General features: G+C 39.4%; 1 protein-coding gene across 2 annotated transcripts; it reads right to left on the reverse strand.

Annotated features, from left to right (window-relative positions):
* Positions 1-515: 515 nt before the first annotated feature.
* Positions 516-25,396, reverse strand: LOC141005780 (lysosome membrane protein 2-like). 2 transcript variants are annotated; one of them, XM_073477806.1, is made up of 13 exons: positions 24,967-25,396; positions 17,696-17,853; positions 15,797-15,944; positions 15,415-15,606; positions 15,174-15,265; positions 14,391-14,510; positions 9,447-9,625; positions 6,592-6,710; positions 6,181-6,254; positions 6,029-6,080; positions 4,959-5,111; positions 4,774-4,815; positions 516-4,423 (listed from the first exon to the last, which is right to left on the reverse strand). In XM_073477806.1, exons 1-13 carry the CDS (start codon positions 25,087-25,089, stop codon positions 4,313-4,315), a joined length of 1,563 nt encoding a protein of 520 aa, XP_073333907.1. In that variant the 5' UTR covers positions 25,090-25,396; the 3' UTR covers positions 516-4,312. The 2 variants fall into 2 exon arrangements, with proteins under 2 accessions (XP_073333907.1, XP_073333908.1); XM_073477807.1 differs by lacking the exon at positions 4,774-4,815 and having other exon boundaries at positions 3,629-4,423.
* Positions 25,397-26,155: the final 759 nt, after the last annotated feature.

Raw genomic sequence — 26,155 nt, forward strand, 5'->3', positions numbered from 1 at the left:
AATCAGATCAAATCAATTGTATTCATATAGCCCCAAAATCACAATCACATTGCCAAGGTGGGTTTTGCAATCTGTACAGTGAACGACGTCCTCAATCATCGTCTCAGGAAAAACATATTGAGAAGAGGATGTGTTGTTAAGCTCCAAACAAAAAATTGTATCACTAGATTTATCTTATGGTAGTTTTATTATGACTATGTACATTTTGAGTGTTATATGAAATTGTTTTTCCTTCATATTATGTTACAAATTGTTGAATGTTTCTGTTACAGTGCCATGAAGTTGCTATTACATTGTCTGTTTCATGAGTGTTTTCAGTCAGTAGCTTGACTGTTCTGACAAATCATAAAAAATATGAAAATGAAGAGAGTTGTACTGTGTTTGTAATGAATAGGAAGTAATATTGAACTGGTAATAATTATCAATAACCTGTATGGATTTTCTCACTTTTCCTTCCCTAAAATTAGAACCAAACACTGACCAAAAAGGCTTAAATGATGAAGCTCAGAGACACATTTACTGAAACTACTTTATTTTTGTGTACACAGTAAAAACAGTACTAACAGTCAACATTTCAAAACAGGCTGACAGTTAGCAGATTATGTGGTTATAGCAGTAACTTCACAAAGTACAATCTGTAATCAAAGTATGGCACAAAGAAGACCAGTGCACAGTCCGTGTGGTGCTGTCTGCGTTTTGGTTTTACCATTGTAACAAAATAATTTATCCTCTTTAACCACAAAACTAATAATGTGTAATACTGTGTTTTTTTTGCATTAAAATCATGATGACACTTATGCACTCTGAATTTCTTCTATCTCCATTCATTTTCTTATTGTAATTGAATAATAGTATACATCAAACACAAATACTAAAATCAAACAAATCTCTAAATCAAACATGTTATAGCTTCTCCGCTATTGCTGATTATTCGAGTGCATGTAATGACGAGGTGGTGTGAAGCAACTCCTTCATCCTTGAAATGTTTGAACTAAGAATAAGAGCAGTCATAAAAGCCGGGCTCATCACGGTTCAAATGAAGTCATTCTGCAGTATGTTTATATCACATTAAATGGCACCAGAGTGAGAAAGCTGTAGTCCTGTAAAAAAAGTCTGTCATTGAAGCAGAGCATTTAAAAAGTGCAGTTTGACCCTGCAAGCTGTATAAAAACTACCGAAAGAGTTTTATGCTCAGTTTTGTTTCAGCCCAGTAGCCAGGATAGAATGTTAGCAGTTAAAAAGCGGATATTTTTGGCAGGAAGTTGGGACATCTGCGGCTGTCCAACAAGTATTTTTAGCCAAAACAGGATCCATTCCAACGCTAACCAATCATTTTTGTGCCTTTTGTGACTAGATCCCGACCGATACTGCCCGATGTGTGACGATGTGAAAAGTCTTTTTTACTTTTTTTAGATTATAATGCCTTAGAAGATGCTTAGGGTAATCTATTTAATTATTAAAGACAATGAAGTTTATATCTAAACTTTAAAATATCCTGCCTCCATTATGTAACCTTGTCACAAGTATTTGAAAACCACATTTGAGGTATCAAATCAGTATCAACTTCGGCTCCAAAATTCAGGCGTCAGTCGTGCTTTAACTGTTACAAGAGAAAAATTTTAAATTGGGAAAAAATGGAGAAGGAACGGGAAGAAACGTACTTAAACGGACGTAACATTATTCTGGTGATCGGGTTGTTTGTTTTGCATCTGAAAAAGAACATGATACAAACTTGAGAGCAGATTCGTTGGTACGATATATCATCATTTTACAAAATACGTAAAAACTATAAAAAGCTAAACACATCTAGTAACATTGAATCTTTTAAATGCACAACTACAACGTTTCTTCATATTGAGCCCTCATGAGTTTTGAGTTGCAATGGCTGGACACCAGACATGAATCTCTAAAGTGTTTCTGTAGGGTGCATTATTCAGCACCAACGAAGCTATGGCATTCAGCAACAGCATCAAAAAAGCATATTTTGAAATAACACTATTAATCACATTTTCATATGGCCACGTTAGATAGTACAAGCAGTTATACAGGGCAAAAATACTGTCAATACATATATTCAGTAGTGTATCAATCATCGTCTCAGCCATTAAATCCTATTGTGGTCAGGGCTTCAGATGGCTGATGGAAGTGTTGCTCATTATGGCACTAGAAGACATTTCTACATTCACATTTACAAAAAAATGATTAGGTCTTCTTATTTTACAAAAATTAAAGTATCCAAAACATACAGCGTTACGTCTGATATTCACTCCCATCATACACTGAGAGGAATGTGAGCAGTTCAACACATCTTACACTGCATATATACAAAAACGTGCCATACTCTGAAGCAGGTACGGTGATAATGACGGCCACAGGAATTTCTCCACAGCGCACACATAGCAAGAAATAATGAGCTGTGAAAATGTTTTGTAACATTTAGTTTAGGATGAAATGAAACCCTAATACTGAATTGATTGAAATGTTCTCACAATGAGAAGACTTGCTGTAATCTTTGCTCCTATCTCCTGCTTTTATAATGTTTGATAGTATCTAAGCAGAGGGACCCTGAGTGTGACATGATACCTAAAAAACTCAGCGTTTGTGGACTTCATTACCCTGGTCCCATCACCCTCTATGCCCTGTTACAAAGTACTCAGTTGCTAAAATCTAAAAATCTAATCCAGGCAAACAAAGAATGAGGTGAGGCCACAGCACTTCAAATCTAAGGCTTAAAAGGTGTGTTTTCTTTGTTTTGGACCATAAACAAAGTGCACACTCCATCTCTTTTCATTAGAGAACACAGATTGTTTTTACATTTTACATTATCAGCAACTGATTTAACAGAACAGCAAAAAGTAGCCCTTGACACACACTGTTTTCAAATGAATGTCAAATATGTTTCTGGGAATACAGCGTGACTTTAGGTAGTTTTCATTGTTAAAATTAAGTACATACAGTACTTATGTTTGGGACTAAAAAACACTGTACATACCCCTCCCCTACCCCTCTACTCCCCCTGAGTTTTCAAATTCCAGCCGAGCCGCCAGAATAAATTGTTGGCATTGTGCGTTTCTGCGAACCACGGATACGTCAAATCAACATTTCTACATAACGTGTAATATCAAGTTTGAACTTTAAAGCAACAATATGAGACTCTTTTTTACCTTAAAGTAACAGTGTCAAAATCATTTTGATGGTATAGTGTCTTGTAATAGGGTGAATAGTGTCTCTGTCTCAGCCGCTCCGCTCCCCCAAGACATTCTTCAGCTGTGTTTGTGGCAACAAATTTGAAACATTTTTATCATTCCCCACAACCCGTGTCAGCTCATTACACAAAAACTATTGAACGGATTTCCATGAAACTTGGATGGAGGATGAGTCTCAAGCCAGTAGACGCCATAAACTTTAGCCGCAGATCCAGATAAATGGACGGATCCAGGACTTATTTTCTCACTCTTTAACATTATGAGATAGAGCTTTTATTGACAGGACAGTTTGAGAGATGACCGTAGATGGTCAAGGGGGGGGGGGGGGGGGGGTGACATGCAGCAAATGGCCATGGGTTGTACACTCTACCAACTGAGTTACGGGGGCGCCCCAGATACAGTGTTTTTTGTTTTTTTTTTACATTTTTGTTAATTTCTCAGGGAAAAACACATGGATCTTGATGAAAAATAAGGTGTATTTAGGTGGCTGGTATCTATGAGTGAGCAGAATTTGTTGCAGCTCCACATAAAAATCCGGATCAAGCACATTTGAGTATGTTTTATTTGGTATTGGATTAGGCTTGATTGAATTAATGGGGACAGTTGGGCCTTGGTAGATGTATGCGTTTTACTGAGCCATTCTAGTTATTATTTTTTGGCTCTTTCACGGTTTTACTTGACAGGAAAGGCTTAGAGACAGGAAATTAGGGTGAGAGAGATTTAGCCAGTACATGGGGTCCTCGCTCTACCAAGTAAGTTATCAAAGCACCTGAAAACTAGGTATTTTTAATTTCCAGCCGTGTTTGTAGTGACAGAACGAGGTGAGACAAGACATGATGTTTTACTAACCCTAAAAAAGTGTTTTTTGTTCCCAAATGTAACCAGACCATAAATACAGCATTGAACACAGAGAAACATAAAGTAGCAACATAAAAAAAGTAAAGTTTCAATCCGTGGTTTGCAAAAATGTACATTGCCGAATTTTTTTCTGCCGACCGGCAATACAGACGTGGATTTTTTTTCCTTCCCAAAAGAACCCAAATCCCTACTTTTAATTCTGAGGGTTGTCGATGCATAAAGCCCTCGTCTAACTAATACCTCCCTCCTCAATCTTGTGGGTCAGCTTTGGGTGTCAAACCAATATAGGTTCCATTCTGAGGATCTTCCTTTTCCTTGGCACTGACTGGAGAGTAAGAAGTGTCGTCTTCATTGGACGTCTGTAGTGGATAAAAACAGTATTCAATACTGATCTCAACTTACTTCACCTTTGTGTGGCTATACATCTCATCAAAAAGGGTTGATGTACTTGAACGTGCCAACTTACACTGCTAGTGACATTTTCACTGTACTTAAATAGACATTTAGTATTACTACGTTAAGTTAATGTGTTAAAACCAGACATGACTGTATTTCAGGAGGAGTGAGAGTCATCTAACATCATACAGAAAGATGACATTAAAGATGCATAGGGACAATAAAAACTCAATACAGTAAAACAGATGCATGAACAAAACAAAGACAACATAGACAATTAAACAAAACAAGCAAAATAACCATAAACACTTACAGCATAGAGAGGCTTGGTAAACGCAATGCGCTTAACTTCATTCTGCACAAAGACATACAGTGATAAATACATGCACAGTGCCATTAGTGTGTGGTTAAACAATTAAATTAATAACACAAAAATTAACACAACACAGGCAAATGGTGAGCTGTTAGAAAAAAAGGATGTAGGAAATGATGTCTTACCTTCTTTTTGCGGTCCCGGATCAGGAGGACGATGAGGATTGCGAGCATAATGGCACCCAGTCCCACAATAATGAGCGGGAAGTTGGACACGAGAGTGACAATCAGCAGCAGCTTCTGGACTCTCGCCGCAGACGCATCATCGATCACCACACTCTGCGTATTAAAAGACAAAAAATACATTACAGAGAGTGCATTTTGTTTTCTAGTAGTATTTACCGAGGTAGTGTTCTTTAGTGCATTTTTGAGGTACTTAACATGAGTATTTCCATTTTCTGCTACTTAATACCTCCACTTCACTAAATTAGAGGCAAATATTGTACTTTTTACTCAACTAAATTTATTTGTTAACTTTAGTTTGTAGTTACTTTGCATTATTCAGTGTTGATCGGCTATTACTTGTGACAATCAACCTCTCAGACTGAGGAAGGCAGTTGCTTTAGAGGCAAAGTTGCACATTTTTAACCTTCGGGTCCATTATTTTTTGTGTTTATGAGGTTTTTATGTCATTCTCTAGCTTCCCAATAGTGTTTTTCTTTTCAAATCTTAACAACCCAAAAATATTTTTGAAATGTGAAATTTTGAAATGAAATGTACGCTTCGGCTGAATTCACACAAACTGTGCTATATAACGTAACTGCTGTGACACAATCAAATGTTTTATTTTATTCTTCTGATTCACTGCTTTGTTGGTGCTGCCACCGATCGCTCTTTAGTCGCTCTGTACAAACAGCAACCGACAAATCCTGCATCTGAATTGCAAGGAAATTAGTGCTGTAACCTACATCACTGCAGGTACTAACAGAGTTTCCATTTTAAAAACGCAACAGAGAACCTGGATGGAGTCACTCTTTAAATAAATTATACTATTATATAGTAAAAATGCTGAATATGGGATCGGACCATCAACCAGGCCAATAATCACCCTATGCCTACATAAAACATCATTTTCTGAATGAAAAACATGAATGATTTTGCTCATAAAATATAACAACTTCATTATGATCCACTAACTGAGTTACAGCAGTTACAGGATACAAGTGTGTGTTTCAGCACGTCTTTTTGGTTCTTACCTCATTGAGGAACATGACGGGAAACACTGTCTCATTCAGGCCTCTAGTTTTCCTGTTTTGAACACAATGAACAGAGTGTGAAACCATGGACATAAATGTATCACTGTTATTGATAAATAGTGTTAAGCATGTATTTGGATGCAGATACTCACGGGAATCCAGAGATTCTGTCGAGCAAGACGTTCACCTGCGCTCTCTTGTTTGCGCGCACGATCACTCCAGTGGTCTAAACATAGAAAATAAAATATGGTATTACTAATGCATCATCAAAACAGACATCAAAATGAAATATATGACACTTTTTTATCAGTACAGTAGGGATGTTGATGACTTCAATGCAGGTGATTAATGTCTGTACTACTACTTATAAGCCACTAGGGGGTGCAGCATTACTTTTTAGTGCAGCATGTCATTCAACTTTCAACACAGTTCAATGAGATGAGTTGTTCCTACATATTTCAACAGTGGATTGTAATGTGCTATGTGACCAATAAAGATGAGTCACAGCATCAACTTAACTGCAGCGTAAAAAGTGTATTAGAGGCTGTGGCCTGGTGGCTTACCGGGTTCAGGTCAAGGAATGTTTGGTGGTGCTCCCTCTGAGGGGACATTCCCCCGATGGCAGACACATATTTATCTTCTGCCAGGTGAAAATGAGGGAAGGAGGCGACAACTGGAGCACCTATGTGAGGAAAAGAGCGAGAGGATTCAGAAAAGAAACAATTGGGGAAGTGACAACAATAAGCTGAATGAAGCATGATGACTGTCTCCACTGTACATAAAAGAGTCACAACAAGTTCTCCTTTCTTCATTTTATTAATAGGAGCAAATGTCAACTGTGTTGTCTCTGACAACATTGCCCCGTCTCTAATTATGGCTTAATGACAGAGATTCAGGAGACATTAGAGCTGCCACATGCCTCCATAACAAGGTATAACTCATTAATTTGGATAACTCAGGCATCAATCACCAAGTATTCTTTTGTCAACATAGATCTCATCACATTACAGAGGCAATGTTAGGACGACCTTGACAGTAAATGAGTTGGAAATTGTCAATGTCAGTTTTTTCTAATTAATATGCTTATTTGTGTCAGATCAGAAGATCTGCTCTGTAAAGGGAACCTGTAGAACAAGTAATTAGTTTCCATAATGCGCTCTTCTTGTTCAAAATAAAGTATTTACACACCGGTTGACAGAGTGACAACCCGACGCTGGTGGACATTGTTGGGATCCATAGATGAAGTCGTTCATTGTGGGATTTCACACTCAAATCAGTCCCCCAGAATTCCCAAGGTCTGTACACCTAGGTGCAAAGGCTGCCCAGATACCCAGCTTTGAGCTACTCTTGGTCAGGGTGACAGACACCCCACTGACCAGGTAATCAAAACTCCAGCTCCCCTATTGTTTTAAAGCAGTATCGCCCAGCCCTATTAAGTAATACAGCAAAGGTAGCAGGATGTACAATAATATTTGCACGTCATTGGCACTGGCTGATAAGTGCCTTCACTTAACAGGCCAATAAGAAGACGCTTTAAGCAGGTAGTTTTCTTAATTTGGCCACTGAATATGTACATTTTTAAAAGCATTGTTTGTCTGCATTGTCCCTTGGTAAAAAACTAGTATACTTGATGTATTAGAACTATAATTTAAGTTTAAAAAAGTTATTTCGAGTATACAACTTTTTGTACTTAAAGTATATTCAAAATAGATGTCATTAAGTTCAACTTTGATGTACAAAAAATAAATATACTCATTCTACAATACTGTTGTATTTCAGTGTATGTCTAAAAAGTACTTTTCCGTAAATGTATTGTAAAATCAATGCAAACTTACTTACAGGCTAATATTTAGTCTACTTATAGAAAGTATACTTGGAGTACACATTTAGTTTGTTTTCTTAAAGTGCACAATATATGCACATTTCAGTATCAATATCTGCACACGGCCAGAATGATTTGAAAAATATCAGCATAGTGGATATTGGTAAAAATCTAATATCCTGCATTCCTAGAAAACAATTCTTTCATCCATATGCCACATTTCCTGCTGTTTGATGTGTTATCTAATCAGGACATCGCAAACAGCAAAACATTTGGAGTCCTCAAGAGACGTGGAGGAGATATAATCTGACCTCCGTGAGGACACGCAGCATGTTATTCAGGGTCAATCTTCCAAAAGAAATAAACAATAGGTACACAAATGGACCACAGCCCTGTGTGTAAAACAAATTAAGGGCGATATCAGATGTCGAGATAAAGAATCTTGTTACTCTAGCTCAGTTCCTTCCTCATATTGTGAACAGGAGACATTGCGTTGTTACAATATGGCCTTGGCCAAGATTAGGAACATTGCAGTCCACCTGTGCAAAGTCATTCTTGATGTCTGTTGTTCAATTAAAATAAACGTTGTCCAGCTCAATGTGAACGATGTGTGTCTCAGCAACAACACAAAGTGTCAGCCAGTGGCCCAGTTAGAGGTGCTGATGAAGTGGGGCAGAGGTGACAGTTTTCCTGCTCTTGTGTTTGGCAACAGACGTCTGACAAAAACACTGGACACCCGCAGTCACCTGAGAGGCTGTTCCCGGGACAATTTACAAGGTCACTGCAGCGCAAACAGAGACACATATTTGTTGTGGTATACTTACGAGCTCCATTAATCGCTGTGTTCATTCCCCAACACCTGACCTTAACTCAACCCTGTCCACGCTCTTTTAAATCCTCCTCACCTGAGTAGAATGAAATGTCTGTTGCTGGCCTCAAAATGCTTTGATTTGTTTATGAAATATTATCATGCAAGCATTGCTTAACATTCATCTCAGTGCACTACGGAAACCATGATGCAAACACTTCTCTTCTTTGTCAACATTATATTGTCTTGAAATGTGTAAAAAAAAAAAAATTAAGTACTGGTTGCTCTTTACAGGGAATAATAATCCTAAAGAGATCAAATAAACTAGGCAGTAAAAACAGGCACTAAGGTAATGTCTGGTCATATTCAAGGCCAGAATCAGGTGACAGGGCTTACTGCCCCCTCCGCTACTGGGCGAGTCATGGTCAGATGGCGCCTGCGGTGAGGAGAGGGCTGGAGAGCTGTGTCACATGGGTCATTTAGAGGGTATTAGAGCTGGTGATAGAGAGAAGGAGAGTAGAAAGAGGACTAAACTGATGTAAGTTTTAAAAAAAATTATGAGGGCGGGTAGGAAGCAGATAGAGAGCAAAAAAAAGTCAAAGAATTTTAAGTAGCTTTTAAATAAAAAGTGGATTTTCTAGACAGGCCAATGTCAGAGTGTAAGCACAAAGGCTTTGTGTGTGACGCACAGCTAATTGAAAATATGGACAAGAGAGTAGAAAATGTAGAGCTGCATGTGAAAGAGCAAAGTGTGGGTGAGAAAATATTTTGCCCAAGCTGACATTTACCTTTCCGACAGGGACTGACTTTAAGAAGGCCAGTTCCCAGGCACTCTTTTGGGCTGACGCAGAAACCCTCATTGGCTGGGTTCTCCTCTTTGCTTGCCAAAACAGAGCGTGGTGGTGTGAAGCGGTACGCTGGGATTCCTTTCACCTCTACATCTTTCTCAAACTCCATGTAGATCGACCTGGAGAGAAAAGCAAGAACGTTACAGTACAAAATTAAATGAGATCAGTGTTCTTATCGATTATATCCGCTTTCTCTTCATCTCCATTTACCACTGTGTTATCCTTTTATTGCTCAACATTTTATTATAACCATTTAATTTGTTTCTAGTCTAGTCAGAGCTGAGACATTTGTTCAGGAGCAAATATGACCTGAAACCAACTTATCTTCTCCTCTCCATCTCCCTAATGAAACAACAAAATGGCCATCAAAGGCACTAGAAGTGAAATTACAGTGTCGAGCTCATGATCTAGTGTAGATTTTGGAGTTTGAATTTCAAGACAAAAGCTGGAGGGTTTATACTGGCTTTACAATAATGCTGAAATCCTGTTGGGAGAACATCTTTCATTCGAAACACTTGAGTAGTTTGGTGTTGACTGCCCTTGTGTACTGGGAGTGGCGAAATCATGAATCCTTAATTATATTTGAATGTTTTTACAGCTTCCAAACCATCCTTATTCTATGTATCTGCAGTTGTGATCTGTTTAGGGAATCCCGACGATTCTCAATGAGAACAAAGGAGTCTATACAGTGTGTGCCAAGTGGCCGGGAGGTTGTGGCTCTTCCCTACGCAGCCCACCAATCGTGCAACAATACTGTACAGACCTTTCCCTTGACCTTTGTGAGAGCCGCCAACTAAAAAGCCTTATGTGTTTCTTCACTAGAACATGACACTGAAAGACTCGGCCTTGTACTGCTGGCCATGAGAGACTGCTACAGTGTGAATTAATTTCAGATAAGCTACGCAATGATACAGTTCTTTTGGATCTAAATCCTTTCATTGTGTGCTGGCCAAAACTTGAAACACCTGATGAGATGACGTAAGATATTTTAACTCCGCTTTATCTCCATAGCACTGTATCATTCTTCTATAGAGGAAAAAAAAACGCACTGGTTTGTTTTTATTTTTTTTAAAAACATTTTTTAAACCAATTAAAACTGTTTAGGCTGACGGTGTCTCTGCAAAACAGTGTCGAGGGGAGTTTGTTCTGATGGATAATTTACACATGGAGAGGTGAGCCCTGGCTTTAAAATGACCATATCTCCCCAGAAAGAAAACAACTTGTAGCTTGACTAGGAACTTCCCATTTTCAGCATGTGGGTTGCTAGTGCAAAAGTTTTTTAAAAGTGGCAACAAGCAGATAGCAGGAGGGAGGAGAATGCCGCCTGAAATAGTCAGTCAATGGCATGCTTATACTCACTGTCTATTTCCGGCGAGTCAGACTACTTTAAAGGGAATGAAAAGAAGAGAGATGTAGATATTTAGGAAAGATATTCCAATGTATCTTCAATTAACTAAATCTGCATTTTATAACATTTACTTAAGGGCACGTGTCAACAAACTGCTTTCCTGAGTGTCAGCATCTTTTTTCAATTGCTCCTAGCTCAGGCTGCACAGTGGTTTGTATGTTCTCCCCATGCTTACATGGGTGCACCATAAAAAATTAGGTTGCTACCCAAGTCAGTGACCTTGGCTGAGATTGGGATTGGGTTAAATGCAGAGTACCAGATTCCCCATGTTGTACATTGTATGATATGTGACATAAATACAGATTCTTCCTCTTCTTCTTCAATGAGGAGATAGCATCTACTGCTGCTTAGAGAAAAAGTGCTCTCCACCTTTTTGTGTAGCCGCTCCGTGTGCTTTTAGAAGAAAATCCCTGAACTTTTCAGAAAAGCACAGGAGTCATCAATGTTGCTCTTTTAAAGTCAACCACTCATACATTAAATTGGGTAGGACTCGTTATCCATCACTCTGGTAACAATGAAACTAGAGGAAAAGATTGTTCTGGCTGTCTATCCTTCATAACAGAGACAGAGAAGCCCATTTGTGGAAGCAGATCAACCGTACACTGAATGTTGCTGGTGAGTGTTGTGCTTTTTTTGCTTTTTTTGTGCTGTTATTATAGCTAATGTCAATCAAGACCAACATGCATCGTTCTTTCTCACTTCAACCCAGTACTCCCAAGTGTTTGTAGTGTTGCTGAGGCACAACAGCCTTTGAATCTGTGTCTTTTTGTTTTGGCTTTATTTTTGTGTGATTATATGGTAAACTGTTGCTTGTTTATGGCAAAGTCTATTTAAATCAAGTCTTTTAAATAAAGGATCATCGCTAGAGGAGATATTAACATACAGCAAAAGTCAAGTTGGTATTTGAACAATGACACCTGTCCACAATTCGTCAAATTCTGAGGTATTTTGTGGCTCAGCTGTCACTTGACCAAAGGGTCAGGACCCCTTCAGGTCACAGATCAGAATTCTAGCACTTTTTTTATCCTCCAGATCACTCCCAGATGTCACTGAACTAAACACATGTGTTAACACAAAGTGTTGTTGCGCTACTCTTACAAGGGCTGAAAAAACTTGAGCCATACTGTGTGAAAGGTTAACACATTAGCCTTAATGGAACATTTCCTCTTCGAACTATGGTAAAAAATACAGGAAACAGGGAGGGAGTCTTCCCTTTAGTCACAATAACACAGACAGCCATGATGAAGCCACCAGGCAATGAATAAGTAGGTGAAAGTGTAAACATTTGTGAGTCCAATGAGAGTCAAAGGTACAACCGTACCGTGCCACTCCAGCAGATTCTTTCCACGCTTCCACGGAAAGAGGTCTGCAACAGCTTGTACTTTTTAAGGTCAAGGGTGTTTTCTAAATAAGATGCTTGAATCATCAGTCAGGACAAGGACAGAGTTCAGTCAGCAGACTTAGCAAATGCAAAATAAAACTCCAAGGAACTATTCATCAGTAAGTCTCTGTGTGGGAGGTAATTCTCTTCATGCTTCAAGCTTCCAATGAAGACGTCCTGATTCTGAAAACCTAAGGAGGATCCTCCATAAACCCAAATGTTCTTACAAACGTTAGTGTTGAACATGTCTGGCAGACACTTCTAAGAGTTACATAAGACTGGCCAGATGCGTTAAGCTCATTTCACATGGAAAGCATAATGAAACTTTGTTCTTTCCAGCTGGTCAAGAACAGAAACCTCAACAACTTTTCTTTCCCACTGCTGTGAGTATGTTCTCAGCACAAATCAATACACTGCTTTAAGTGTTTATCTCTCTTTTTCTTCTCATTTTCTTTTTTTCCCCACGATTGTCATCCCCCTTCCTCACTCACCCACAGTTCATCTGCATTTACATTCCTCTACAAGTGAGTCTTTCCATACAGTGTTTCCTGGAAACTGACATGTTCATGTTGTTTGAAAAGCCTGCACAGTATAGGCTGTAAAAGCTTGGTGAGAAAACAGGAGTCACCTGCAGTGCTGTTTGTAAGTGATCAGGATGTTATGATAACAATCCATGGGATCCAAGGCCTGTGAACATTATTTCCATACCAGATATGAAAGCCTCCGTTCTGCTGTGTGGTGAGTTGAGTCCAACATTTTCAGGCCAGGTCATGAACCAGAAATAGACACTACTTCATAACCACACCATCCTAAGGTAAAATATATATGGGGCACTAGGTAACAGGACATCGTAGGGGAGGATAAATATCCCTGTCAGGGATGACACATCAGAACACTTTGTACTTGAATCAGATGATTAGTGTGCTCATATTCAACTGACAACATGACACAAGTTTGTTGCCGTGTCAGTGGCTCTGTTAAGATGCTAGTATGCTTCAGAACTGCTTGTTGGATGATCGATCAACAACTTGAACTGAATTTCTAACTCTAGGTCAAACACAACTGTTTCTGTAACTTCTTACACTTTTTACTGTGTCCATTTGGTGGTTTGTCAGCAGGATTACATAAAGATTACTGAACAGATTTCCATGAAACCTGGGTGGAGGATGGGTCTCGGCCCAGAATAGACACCATTGACTTTTGGTGCAAATCCAGGACTCTTTTCTCACTTTCTTCAACATTGCAAGATACAGCATTTTTCAACATTTTACGTTCATTTCTCAAGGAATAATACATGAATCTTGATTCTTGAAAAATAAAAAAAACAGGTCTATTCTGCTCTATTTCTAGTTGCATTCTATTTTCATTTACGTTTTACACACAACCCAACTTTTTAGACTTGGGTTGTTTGTGAACATTGAAGTACAACACTTTCAAGTGTGGCCATCAAGATCAACTTAAAGAACTTCTAATTTCCGTTGGATAACACGACGTTCAAATTGGATCTGTTCAAGCCTAACGTGACTCTTAGGTGGTGCTAAATGCTGATGTCGCAATGCTAACATATCTATATTTAGCAGGTATGTTTTTTATATTCACCTCCTTTGTATAGTGTGTTAGTATCCCAACAATTGCTAATGAGCCCTAAACACAAAGTACAGCTGAGGCTGATAGGAATGTCACTATCTTTACAGGTTATTGGTCAGTAACCAAAGTTTTGACCTGCAGGTGGCTCTCAGGGAAAAGTCTCAGGATCACCAAAATCATTGGGATTTATCTTCTGGGCAGCCTGGGTATCTGTCCAAAATTTCATGGCAACCCATCCAATAGCTGCTGAAATGTGTCAGTCTGGACCAAAGTGGTTGACCGAACGACTGAGCGAGCGACAGACCAACAATGCCATACCTGGAACCATGCCGCTAGCATGGCTAAAAACTGATTAATATCACTGTTATGTAACACTTATTGAAATGTTTTCACACAGTCGTGAAATAATATAATAGCTAAGTGGATAAGTGTGAAGATTAACATATCTTAAAGTGATGCCACATGGAAGTAGTAAGCTGCAGGAAGTCCCTGTGGTGCTGAACTGTACCTGCAGAGGTCTGGGGTGAAGATGTAAATGCGTTCATCCTTGGTCAACAGAGGATGGAAAGCACTGCCATCTGATCCATTGATGCTGTTGCTTTGGTCTGACGTCCAGAAGGTCAGCTTGCTGCAAAACAACATATTCCCACAAACATGAAAAGTCTTCTCAAACTTGCATCAAGACAACATCCATGCAGTTCAAAAAAGGATAAGGTTCATACAGAGGATATCTCTTTGGGCACTGATAAAAACGTTGCTTAGAAATGTATGCTGCCTGCAAAGCATCTAAAGAAGGATTTGGGACTGAGGCAGCGTGCTTATTTCATAGCTCTACTCCAGACAAAAAAAGAATAAAAAACATATTGTTCCTTTTGGCTGACTGTGCTGTTTTCGAGAAATGTGTTTTCAATGCCAACATTGTTATCATCTCCATCTTAATGACAACAAATTACAATGAAATGTTTTGATGATCAAACATGTTTTTATCTTAAGAAACAGTTGAAACAAGTGGTTTCCCAGGAGTACGAGGGATAATTAGAGACTTCAGGGGAAGTTCGAGAACAAAATTTGATAAGAAAGGTTACTTGAAAGCCATTATTAAGGCCACTCAGAGTATCAGGATGTCCTGCCCTGGGCTCTGTTCTGAGTGCAACAACTTAGACCATTTTTATTGCCCAAAAAGCAGTAGATTTAAGAAACTTTAAATCCAACGGTTACCCAATAAAGTTTTATTACAGTGTATGAAGACAGAGAGGGAGTGTGTGTTTGTTTGAGACTGCAACAGTGCTACCTTTGGCCTTTCCATGTTTCAACTCGGCCATAATCCAAGTAGTTCTGCTGCCCAGTGTGGTAGATAAATTCCCCGTCGTTACTGCCGTTTTTCTAAAAAGACCCAAAGATTTAAGTGTGTTAAAATGTGCTCATGTTTTAAAAACCACTTAAATTTCTTGCCACAGAAAACACCTGTTGCAGCTAGTTTCAGACTGTCTGTTCCAAGAACAACATCCAGCTGAACTTCCTGCTGTACGTGCCTTGTACATGAGGCCGAACACCTTCTCCACATCAGGACTGGTGGCAGAGACGCGGGTCAGCAAGGGATCTTCGTAGCCCCACAGCAGTTCATCCACAGTGCGAGTCGTGAAAGGGGTGGTCCCTAAAGAGTTCATCCACATGGACATTAAGTTGGACTTCCAGAAACTCCCTCTCACCTTGTTCATTACAGCCTGGAAACGGGAAGTGGAGTAGAGCGGAGATGAGATGGAAGGGAATGCAGGGTGAGGTAGAAGGTGGTGGTGGGATTGAGGAAACAATAAATTACAATGCAGAAGGAAGTTACTGAACACACATTCCACTTTTCCCCATTTGGATTTCCACTTTGCTCTACTTATCTAAGACCTTTAGTTCATGACTTACCCAAGCTGGGATGTTGACAGTGGTTATGTTATCGACAGCTGGGTCACCCACAGACTTCTCTCTCAGGAACACAAAGCTCTTGGTGTTGTATGCAGACACCTTCGAGCCATCTTCCACCATGCTCACGTTGTCCTTATATCTGTACTCCCTGAGCAAACATGAGAAAATGTAAGGTGTTTTTTTTAGCTTTCTAAAACATTCCTGTTACTTAAGAGCAACATGAACAAGTGTAAATGACTATTAATGTCATCACAGAATGACTTCCTGTTAACACAACATCTGTTTGAGATGAGGTAACCCAAACAGTTGTAGGTTAGGTGGCAGAGGTCGATTATCTTGATATGCACTGTGGCTCCAGCAGTGAACCTTGATATTTATTTAAGGGGTTTCAGTGGGTGCATCAGAAGCGATTCCAAATGACTAATCAAACGTTAAGTTTCTTGTCAGGACACACTTGACAGCCTGGACAGGATAGGAAAGGAGATACTGTATCTCACAGACAGCTAACAAAATAAACCCATCTGGGAATGTTTTAAGCCTAAAATAAGAGTGACCTAAAATACCACAAGAGAGGAAGCAGACAAGCAGAAGCTGATGTCCCTTGCTCAGTTTACATAGGTGCTGAGCAAATAACGGGGCATATTTCAACAGAACTGTAGGAAGAAGCCTAGTTTAAAAAAAATCTATTATTACATAAGAAAAGGGCAATTTTTCAAAACTATTCTCTATCCTGCAAAACCAATGTGTCACCGACGCGGAGGGAAATCAAGCAAATTAAAAAACGGCAACACAGTCTGGTTTATATAGATATTATAAGGGGGACGTCTGAAGTGTTTATCAGCAATTACCACAGCAAACCGATAATAATTCTGTAGAAGTAGATAATGAGGAATTCTTGATAAGCTCACGTTGGTTTTCGCTAAATTTCTAAGATGACTCAAATGTTTGCTCTTGTCGATTTTGTGTTTTGACCGTTTGTGAACTGTAAACTTTTTGAGTTTTATAGTCCACAAAACATTTCTGGTGCTTTACAGCAAATCAGCTTGTTGTTGCATTCTTCTTAGCAACCGAAGAAGATGGGGACTGTTAAAAAAACAGCCTAAAAAAAAAAAGTCTAGATTTGAAAAGACATCATTTCACACTCAATGATCGGTTGAGCTTTTTACGCTTTTTAGTTTAGCAACGACAGATTTCAGATTAAAAAGGGTGTAAATAACATTTTTTCAAATCAGTTTGGGATCCCAAGGCTTCAGGAGACTTGGATTACGCTGGACAAGCTGTATGGAGCCGTTTTCTGTTTAATTTTTCAGTTTTTATTTACGTTTTAAAATGAGCCCCCATCTACTTCAGTTGTTTAGGAAAATGCTAAGTTGTTTTGCTGGAAAGCTCCTGAAATATTTTGTGGAAACTTAACCTCACTTTCCATCAGTATAAGAGCGAGAAGATAATGACTTAATTTGAATTTTTGGGTGAACCTATCCTTTAATACTGCTGTCAAAGTGCACCAGATTGATGCATTTTGAAATAACTTTTAAATGAACATAACCTTCTTCCACCCACCACAGTCTCACAAAATTCTGCATGAAACATTGCTCTACGTCAAAAAAATCTAGTCTCTAAAGTGGTATGGCATCGTGTCAGAACACATGTTTGATTTTTTTCTCTGTATCAAATATTTTCAGGCATTTCCCTTAAGGCTTCTATTACTTTTAAACCAACACAGAGTACATCTGAATGAGGTTCAATAACATCCGGCGGTTGATCTATTCAGTCTGCAAGCACCTCCTCCACATACAACAGCAGATATTTCGTCATGTCAGAAGTTTCCTGTGCGACATGTGGCTTTCTTTGTGGCAGCCTGTGCGGCTCTGTGTACTTTGCTGTGCTCCTGCATCCTACCTGTATGTGTAGGGTCCAACCTGCGTGACCTCTGGCTTGGCCCCTGCAAGCAACTCATCCACATTGGTCACATTGAAGAAGAAGAACTCCATGTAGACAGGAGGAGGAGGTCTCTTCCATGACTCAAACACACGGCTGCCCTCGACCAAAACAATCTCCTGTTGAGACATACAGTACATATCAGTTTAAATCTAAACATATTTCATTCAGACTGATAAATATTAGGGATGCATGATATGGATTTTTATGTCAGTTTTGATTAATTTTGCTTTGTCAGAGCTAATGTTAGCTTGTCTGCGCTAGCTAGCTTGACTTTTAGCTCAACATTTTTCATCTCAAAGTGCTTTTCCATGTTTAGTCACAGTAGCTCTCGATGTCATAACACACTTGGGCTCGAGGTATCGTTACCAAACTAACTCTTTGAATCACTCACCCTCTACCACAGCTCCAACTACTGTGCATACTTTCTCTCACCGGCTAGCAGCTACTTGATCTTCAGCTGCTAGTCATTCTTGTAGTGCTATAATACTTCTAAAGAGTAGCATCACACATTTTAACTTAGATTTGACTTTGTTGCGATTCTGAAGGAAATGTTCCCACACTGAGCTTCTTTTAGCATACTTAACTTTTTACCTCAGACTGCTCCAGCAAAGCCATTTGCAGATAGTGTGTCTGTATGCAAAATAAGCTAAAGACCAACATGCATAACTGATCAAAAATATTCTTGGCAGTTAACAGATTAACCATCAAAGACGATTAATGGTTAACCACTGACAACCCTAGGCTCAATGTTTCAGCCAGAATTTCACCGATAGCGATAAAAAGCCGATAATATAAATTTCCCTATATAGGTTCAATAATTTGATCTGATATTTATTTTGCATGCCTAGTAAATATGGTTGAGAAAGGCATAAACGCTTTCTACACATATAACACACTAAAATAAAATTTTTTTTTCCATTGGTCGCACTGGTGCGCCTGAAATAAAAAAAAATAAATTTTTTAAACAGTTGAAGTAATCGCAATTTTTGTTGCATGCAATTTAAATGAAAAAAAAAAAGGATTTTCAACTTTAGTCCTGTTTACAATTATTTACATAATGTTGGACAAATTTATTGAACAATGTATTATTGGTTGTACCTAGGTTATGTGACCAATGTGAAAAGTTAGTCAAGTTAGTCAAGGAGAAGTTTTTATCTTTGCAGGCGGCTTTCAGTTGACGATGCATTATGTCAGAATGGTGCAAAAAGTTTTGCAATAGTGAGCACATGTTTTGAATTTGTACTTTCCACAACCTGTTCCAAGTAAAAACAACCCGGAGAACAAAAACAACCTTGGGGGGTCGTGGAGGGGAGCTGCCGTCTGAGCGTCAGACAAGAGCATTGGCTGCACACATGAATGGTATTAGGGGGAGACCCTTCCACAGTTTCATTGTCAGTGGTTGCCCATGACAACGGGCACTCGAGGAGAGCCGCTGACATGTCATGTGATGCAGAGGGCTAGATGCCCGCTGGTTGCACAGGACTGCGACCTTAATGATCTGAGCCACATTCCTCTGGCTTGAGCCTTATGAGGCCCTGGAAGTGCAGTTGCAGGGACAAACCTGTATTACCATGTTTCATTACACAGCGTGCTAGAAAATTGTCACAGCAGATGTCATCGCATCTGGACAAGGATAACCTGATTCACTGCAGGACTCGTTTGAGGAATTGGAAAACACGAGGGGTGAGAGAGGAAAGAAGGGGGCGAGGAGGGGATTAGTGTTTCTTTTGACAACACATCAAGAGGAAATCTCACTTTGGCCTAATTGTGTCAGATTTGTGTTAAAGTTAAAAGCACTGCTTCAGTAAGAAATAAGCCCAATAGAGCTGAGCACACCAACAGGTCCCATTATTTCAGGGGAGTTCAGACCCCCCCCCCTCCTTTGGGGTCCCTTCTACTTGTTCAGAGACAAAAGTTTAGCTGAGTAGCCAAGGACAATAAAGCTGTCACCTTAGATTGAGGAAGGCCAGGCATGGTCTTTCTATGTTGTCCTTTCATGCTTCAAACAATCAATATGGTAACCCTCTCAGCATGCTACATGAAATACCGCGTGGAAAACAGGAACAGAGAAACCCTCTTATCTCAGCACTTACCACCGCTACTCTTACGCCACTCCCTATTTGAAAACACATGTAGCAGGTGAATACACAAATACACATCGTGCTAGTGCTTTGATGTGGAGGCAGGCAAATACATAGATGTGAATAACACTGGGCACAGCAACAAGCTATTCATTAAATCCTCCAGTCGTGATGCACAAGCTTTGCATACTCTAAATGGGTTTGCCTCAGTAGTGTCCAAACACCTAACAAAGCTCTACCAGCTGAACTGTAGTCCAGCCCTGCTGAGACTGAACCCATCAAAGTCATATTAAGGTCGAGTCCCTGCAGTGGCTGGAGTGGCAGATCCAGGGTTTTGATTCACACAATCAAAGGCAGTTTGATAACCTTAAAGATCTAAAAAAGCATGAATTACATTAATCAAAAGGTAATTATCATGTAATTATTAGCAATGACAATACCGATATATCTGTGATAGGCCAATATTGGCTGATGATATGATATGATTTGATATTGGCCAACCAATATAATGGCCAGGCTCAGACCAGAGCTGCTCAATATTGATAATTTTCTATGTTTAGTCTTTGAGTTTGGAAACATCATGCATTTATTGAAGTCCTTTTAACCTTTTTGAACTTTAAATATAATTCCACTGAGAACAAAAAAAGTCTGATAATAATAATAATAATGATATAATGAATATGACATATTTGACATATGATGTGTATTTAAATGTTGTTTTTATTCGATATATAAAATGCGAGAAAGGGTTTCTGAAATATGACTCTCTCGACCTTTTTGGCCGGCCCAAGCACTGGTGCCATACTACCACAACAACGTGCATTTAAGTCCAAGTGGCAGCTGGTTTGACCAAGTTTCCGCACACAATAGTTCCCTTGATCTTATTGAGCTAAAGTAAAGTTTAAGAGTGAGTTTGAGCAGGGCGATAGCACACCAATGTAAAGGAGAGGCCCACTGGATTTATAACTTAAGACAAAACAAGAGCATCTTTGCGAAACTAAATGAAGCACATTGTTATCTTGTTTTCATAATTACTAGAAGACAAAATCACTGACTTAACCTCTAGCCCCACGATGTGGTTGACATTTTTCAATTTTGGAGAAATGTCTTGACAACTACTGGATGGATCATGGTAAAATTTGGTACACATAATCCATGTTGCCTATCGAGAAATCACGGTTAGAAATGAATCTTAATGACTGGCTACAACTTCCATGATTTGATTCAGACAGACAGGGCTAACAGACTGGGCTGCTAGCCTACAATTTCTAATCTAGTCTAAAATTGCCAAATTCTCCATCAGGGACAAGTCATTCTTCACCATCACCTCATCAGCACGTCACTGCATACTGACCCCTCTTGACTCACATGGAAGCTGAGGGGTGCCAAACCAGCCAGTTTCCCAATAAACCTAACAGTGTGAAAGAGGCTTAGCACACAAAGAGAGAGTCTACTGCTGGGAGGGTATCCATGGAATGAGATCCTTCACGCCGGTGCAACTGGGGTGAGGGAGTAACTTGATATGGCAGTGATAAGTCATACTGCCAGGCTAGTAGTGAAGTATGTGTGTCTGCATGTGAGCAGCATGTGTGTCACACCCACACATACATTTTACTGGGTGAGATCCTTAACATACAGAAACAGTGGGTCCAAAAGTAATACTCTTATTTTTAGTACAAATGATCATATCAGCTGTTTGTTTTTAAAATATATGTGCATTTCAGAATATCTTAGTATCTGACGGCATGGACTCGAGCTGGCACGGACCCCACAAGTTTGAGTAAAACCCGATGAATCCTAAAGACAGCCATAAATCTCAAACTTGGATTCATCAGTTAATAGGATTTTTTCCAGTCTTTCACTGTGAAACCCTGGTATTTGTTAGCCCACCCAAAGCATCTGGCCTTGTTTGCCCTCCTGAGAAGGGGTTTAGAAACTGTTACTTGTCCTCTGAGACTAAAACAAGACAGCTTTCTTTTGACATTCATTTTCCTATTCCTTTTCTAGACTTTAAAAAGTGCTAATGTTTAAAGTGCTTGACAAAGTCTAATAAATAGATCAACATCAAATCGTATTTGGGTATTGTAAATATCATTAACTGATGTAATAGTTTACAATTTAATCTACAGAATATATGTTTATAGGCTGGATTTTGTTCAAAGGCAACTGTCTACACACCTACACATACATTTTTTTAATCTGACCTGCTGAATATCATGCACAACGGTGTGACCAATGAAAATGTTCAGTCAAACTTAATAGATTTTTGGGCATATGAGCGACCAAAATAGTCGCACCCTGTAGCCCTGTGAATGAATAATAAAATTCAATAAATTGCTTTACTGTATGCATGGTTTACCGTGGCTTTGCAAAGTAAACTGTTGTCCATCTGTGTAAAAATAGCATATATTATGTAAAAAATTACAAACATACCCTACACACAAACTCAAAACCTACTTTTGACAAACACTGGCACCAAACTAGGAAATAAAAGCCACAAACTCAGCTGTAACCACTTTTCTGCAACAGCATAACAAAAATAAAATCTAGGACACCAACACCACAAGGTCATGCCCCCAGTCGTATTTCTTCTTTAACACCTGCTGCAACGCTTTTCTCAATTAAACCACAAAGTTCAGCTAACCCAGCATCGCTTCACCCTCCCCCAATTCTATTGTAATTGTATGTCCTGGTTACACCCCCACACACTTGTTTTGCGCTATAGAGACAAAAATCGTCCTTGGGTTTTCCAAACAATCATCTTCATCAACTACTACATACAGAGCTTTTAAGTTGACCAAAACACTTGTAGAGCCTCTCCAGACTGTCTTAAGGCTAAAGACTAAATGACAAGCCTAAAAGTAAATATTGTTGTGAATACTGTTGTTAAATAAGCGTTAACAGTCAGTATGTAAGATTTTCATTTATTTCATCAGTTACTCCAGCAACAGTCAAGTGAATTTCTATTGTACTCCAGCTGGAGGAAAGGAAATTATTTGAGACGTTAAAGTGTTCAAAAGATGCAACAGCATTAAATCATCCACTGATTTGATAATATGAACACATTTGTTATCAAAATAAACTACACACATTGTCCCCACACAATCTTTTGCAGATGATTTACTCAGTATTATTACAAGTAGTAGAAACTTCTATTAATGTCAAAGAAAATGTAAGAAAGTGTAATTTTATATGACAATTTTTGACATTAGGTCCAATTCCCAACCCTAGAAAGCCTTGTGCAGATGTACCCTGACCTCCAAAGCTATCTGATATGGAAAAGCCGGTTTGATATGAAAATAAGGATGAAGGTGTGCCATACGATAACACTGAATGTGGGCCAACAGTATTTTCATGCCTGCATTATTATCAGAGTAAAGTGAACCTTCTGGGAAGGCTTTGAACGTCTCGAACAGTCGAAAATATTGAAAATACTGGAAACCTCAGGACTTTTGGATTAAAGGTTTGAAGCGCATTACTGTAAATGTACAACAAAATGAATGGAATGAAAAATGAAACCATGTTTGCTGATGCTTTCACTGATGCAACCAAACCAACGAACCATCTACCACTCCTACTATAACAGGCCAAACAACGTGATGCACCTGCAAAGTTTAAGACCACATGTGAGAAAAAACATAACTTCGGTGTCTTAGCAATTGTCTTTTTCAGAAACCTCAGCATCTCAAGTACCAAACTTTCCATCATCAGTTACTGCCGTTTCTTAGACTCGAACCGAACAGACTACACCTTCAGAAAACAGGTGAAGAAAACAAGGTCACAATTTAGACAACACATAAACTGAATTTAGTAACAACGCTGTAACTAAATAACAAGCTTTAGGCTCAAAGAAGTTCTGATTTTTAGCTACTTTCTTACATTTTATAGACCAATAATTAATTGAGCTTTATTTTCAATAATTGTATCATCCAAGCAGATGCTTAAAGTCATATCTACAAGTTGTTTACATCTCACATTTATTTTGTACTCTGTTCTTTAGAGTCAGCTCATGCTGCTCAACTCTAATTACGTATTAAGACATGGATGTGGAGACTGTCTCTAAGGAAGGCTTTGTTTTCAAACCAGTGTGTAATGTGTGATCACCAAGCTTGATTGGATTTCAACTGCATCTTTGCCAATTGATATTTCAAAGGCATGGAGAAAACTGCACAGAGTTCAGAAATTCAAGCTTTTATGTGCTGATTTGCTCTCAGCTTTACAGACCCAAGCCTTACTTATTCTTAGCTGTGGAATTTACCACGTCCTGTCATAATGACACGTGTTGGAAGCAGAAACACACATTATTGGGCCATTAGGAGGAATTTCTTCAGATCTGATAAAGCATTTCAATACAGTGCATGCTAATGGAGGGAAATTGTGGCTGAAACTGACTGACTGATCTAATTGTGGGAAAGAGAGTGTTCTGACTGCACAGTATACAGGCTAGTTAACCCATAATAACACCCATTCTCCTCACCTCAAGGAGTCTGAGCTGCTTATTACAGCCACTCCTTCTAGGAGGCAACACACAACCAATCACTGTCCTGTTTCAACAAGGCACAGTCATTGAACTCCAATGATAACGGGGAAACCAAGGCATTTAAGGATACATGTAAATAGACAAACAGCAGCAGATAACACAAAGTGATGTCTCCTCAGAATCAGAATCGCTTTCACAGGCCAAATAAGTGTACATAAAGAAGGAATCTCACTTCGGTTTACATTGCTCTCGGCAATTAACAAAATAAAGAATAAGAATTTTGATTGATCAGGACTGTACTGTACAATAGTAATAATTTATTGAAAGTTTGTTTAGATTTAGTCTAAATTTAGTGCAAAGTACCCAGTGTGATCTCATTAATCTGTAACGACTGAGTGAGTTTGGAGGAAAATACAATGAATGCCACCATTCTTAAAAGGTGTAACAAACTAAATAAACAAACTCTCTTCGCTTTCATGACTGAATAAAACTGAATAAACAAGCTTACTTTGAAGGACAACACAGTTTCACACTGTCAGTGGCGGACCCTGCCACCTCTCTAGCTCCAAACACTACACAGTGCCCCTTTAATTCAAACTGAACACAGCATTGCATTCAATTGGGGAAAAAAAGATTTGTAAAGGGTTTTTTGTGTGTTTTTTTTTTACCTTTTTGAGGCGGTTGTGCATTATATTGCGGAAAACGTGAGACACAACCAAGCCAATCCCGGCGACCAGCAGGACGGCAGCGATGACCCCCACCGCGGGGATCGCGCAGGACCTCCGCGTCATGTCAGCAGGTGCTAGCGACACAGAAAAACCCGCGCTTGAGTCTGTTGAAGATGAATGGAGATTTCCGGACGATGAGCTAGCTAAGTTGAGACTTCTCTCTCTTACTGTGTGAAATAAGAGCTCCAACTCCCAACTCCCAACTTTGTTTGAGAAGTTGAGGGGCAAGTTTCTCTCCGGTTGAGGATGTAAAGTTTGTCTGCAGCTCACAGAGAGCCGTCAGAAGTCTGCTCACTCGTAAGTTAACGGTGAAGCGGGTGAGTTTTGACAGACACGAGTGAGTCCGCGGTGACCTGAAGGAGCATAAAGCACAGAGCCAGCAGCCGCGGAGTATTTGTAGCGGGCTGTGAAGGCTCGACCCCCCCCCCCCCCCCCCCCCCCTCCTCCTCCTCCTACGCGCGAGGGCAGCGCTGATTGGTCGAGACGGTTTGTGCCCCCTCGGGCGATGAGTGCGCGTGAGTGTACGCGCCCCCGCCTGCAGCAGCTCTGAGGAAGTCGGCTCCATCAGCGACACGCGCGCTTCACAGCCCCTGTTAGGAAAGCCTGTCGTGTTTACGGCCCAGTAAGTTAATGAAAGTCATGGAGGCGTCGTTATGGTGTCATTACGTGTCAAAGTTTACAAGAGTCATTGAGGAAGTTGTCACAGTTTATGTCCAAAAAGAGAGCAGAAGTCACGCCCCTTCCTTATTTCATATAGGTTTATATGGTAGTGAATGGAGAGAGACATTTTTTTTTTTTTAATTGTGCCATGAACTACACATTTGATATTTGTCAATTTAAAATATGACCTACCAAGTCAATAAAGTTGTTGAGTTTGTCAACTCACTGAACTACATCGTCTCGCTCAACATGTCCTCTCATGTAACTGTAGTTGTCAATATGACCAGATTTATTGTGATTTCATCTCTTTTCGTACATTTTCTGTCTGTGCCGAGTTGTCGGCCATGTTGGTGTTGGTGATGTGAGTTGAGCGAGAAGATGAAGTTCACTGACCTTTCGGTTTCCCCTCTTGACACCTTATTTCAGAAAAACTTTGTGTGTTAGTGAATAGAGAGAGGCAAATACTTTT

This window comes from Pagrus major, chromosome 12 (genome assembly GCF_040436345.1).
Source record: "Pagrus major chromosome 12, Pma_NU_1.0".
Classification (NCBI taxonomy): domain Eukaryota; kingdom Metazoa; phylum Chordata; class Actinopteri; order Spariformes; family Sparidae; genus Pagrus; species Pagrus major.

Excerpts from the sequence above, each read along its gene's own strand:
- LOC141005780 (XM_073477806.1), bottom strand. The coding sequence starts at position 25,089 with ATGACGCGGAGGTCCTGCGCGATCCCCGCGGTGGGGGTCATCGCTGCC. Across the intron at positions 15,607-15,796 it reads CTGTCAACATCCCAGCTTGG|GCTGTAATGAACAAGGTGAG; the intron begins GTAAGTCATGAA and ends TCCCGTTTCCAG. Across the intron at positions 15,266-15,414 it reads TGTTCGGCCTCATGTACAAG|AAAAACGGCAGTAACGACGG; the intron begins GCACGTACAGCA and ends GGGTCTTTTTAG.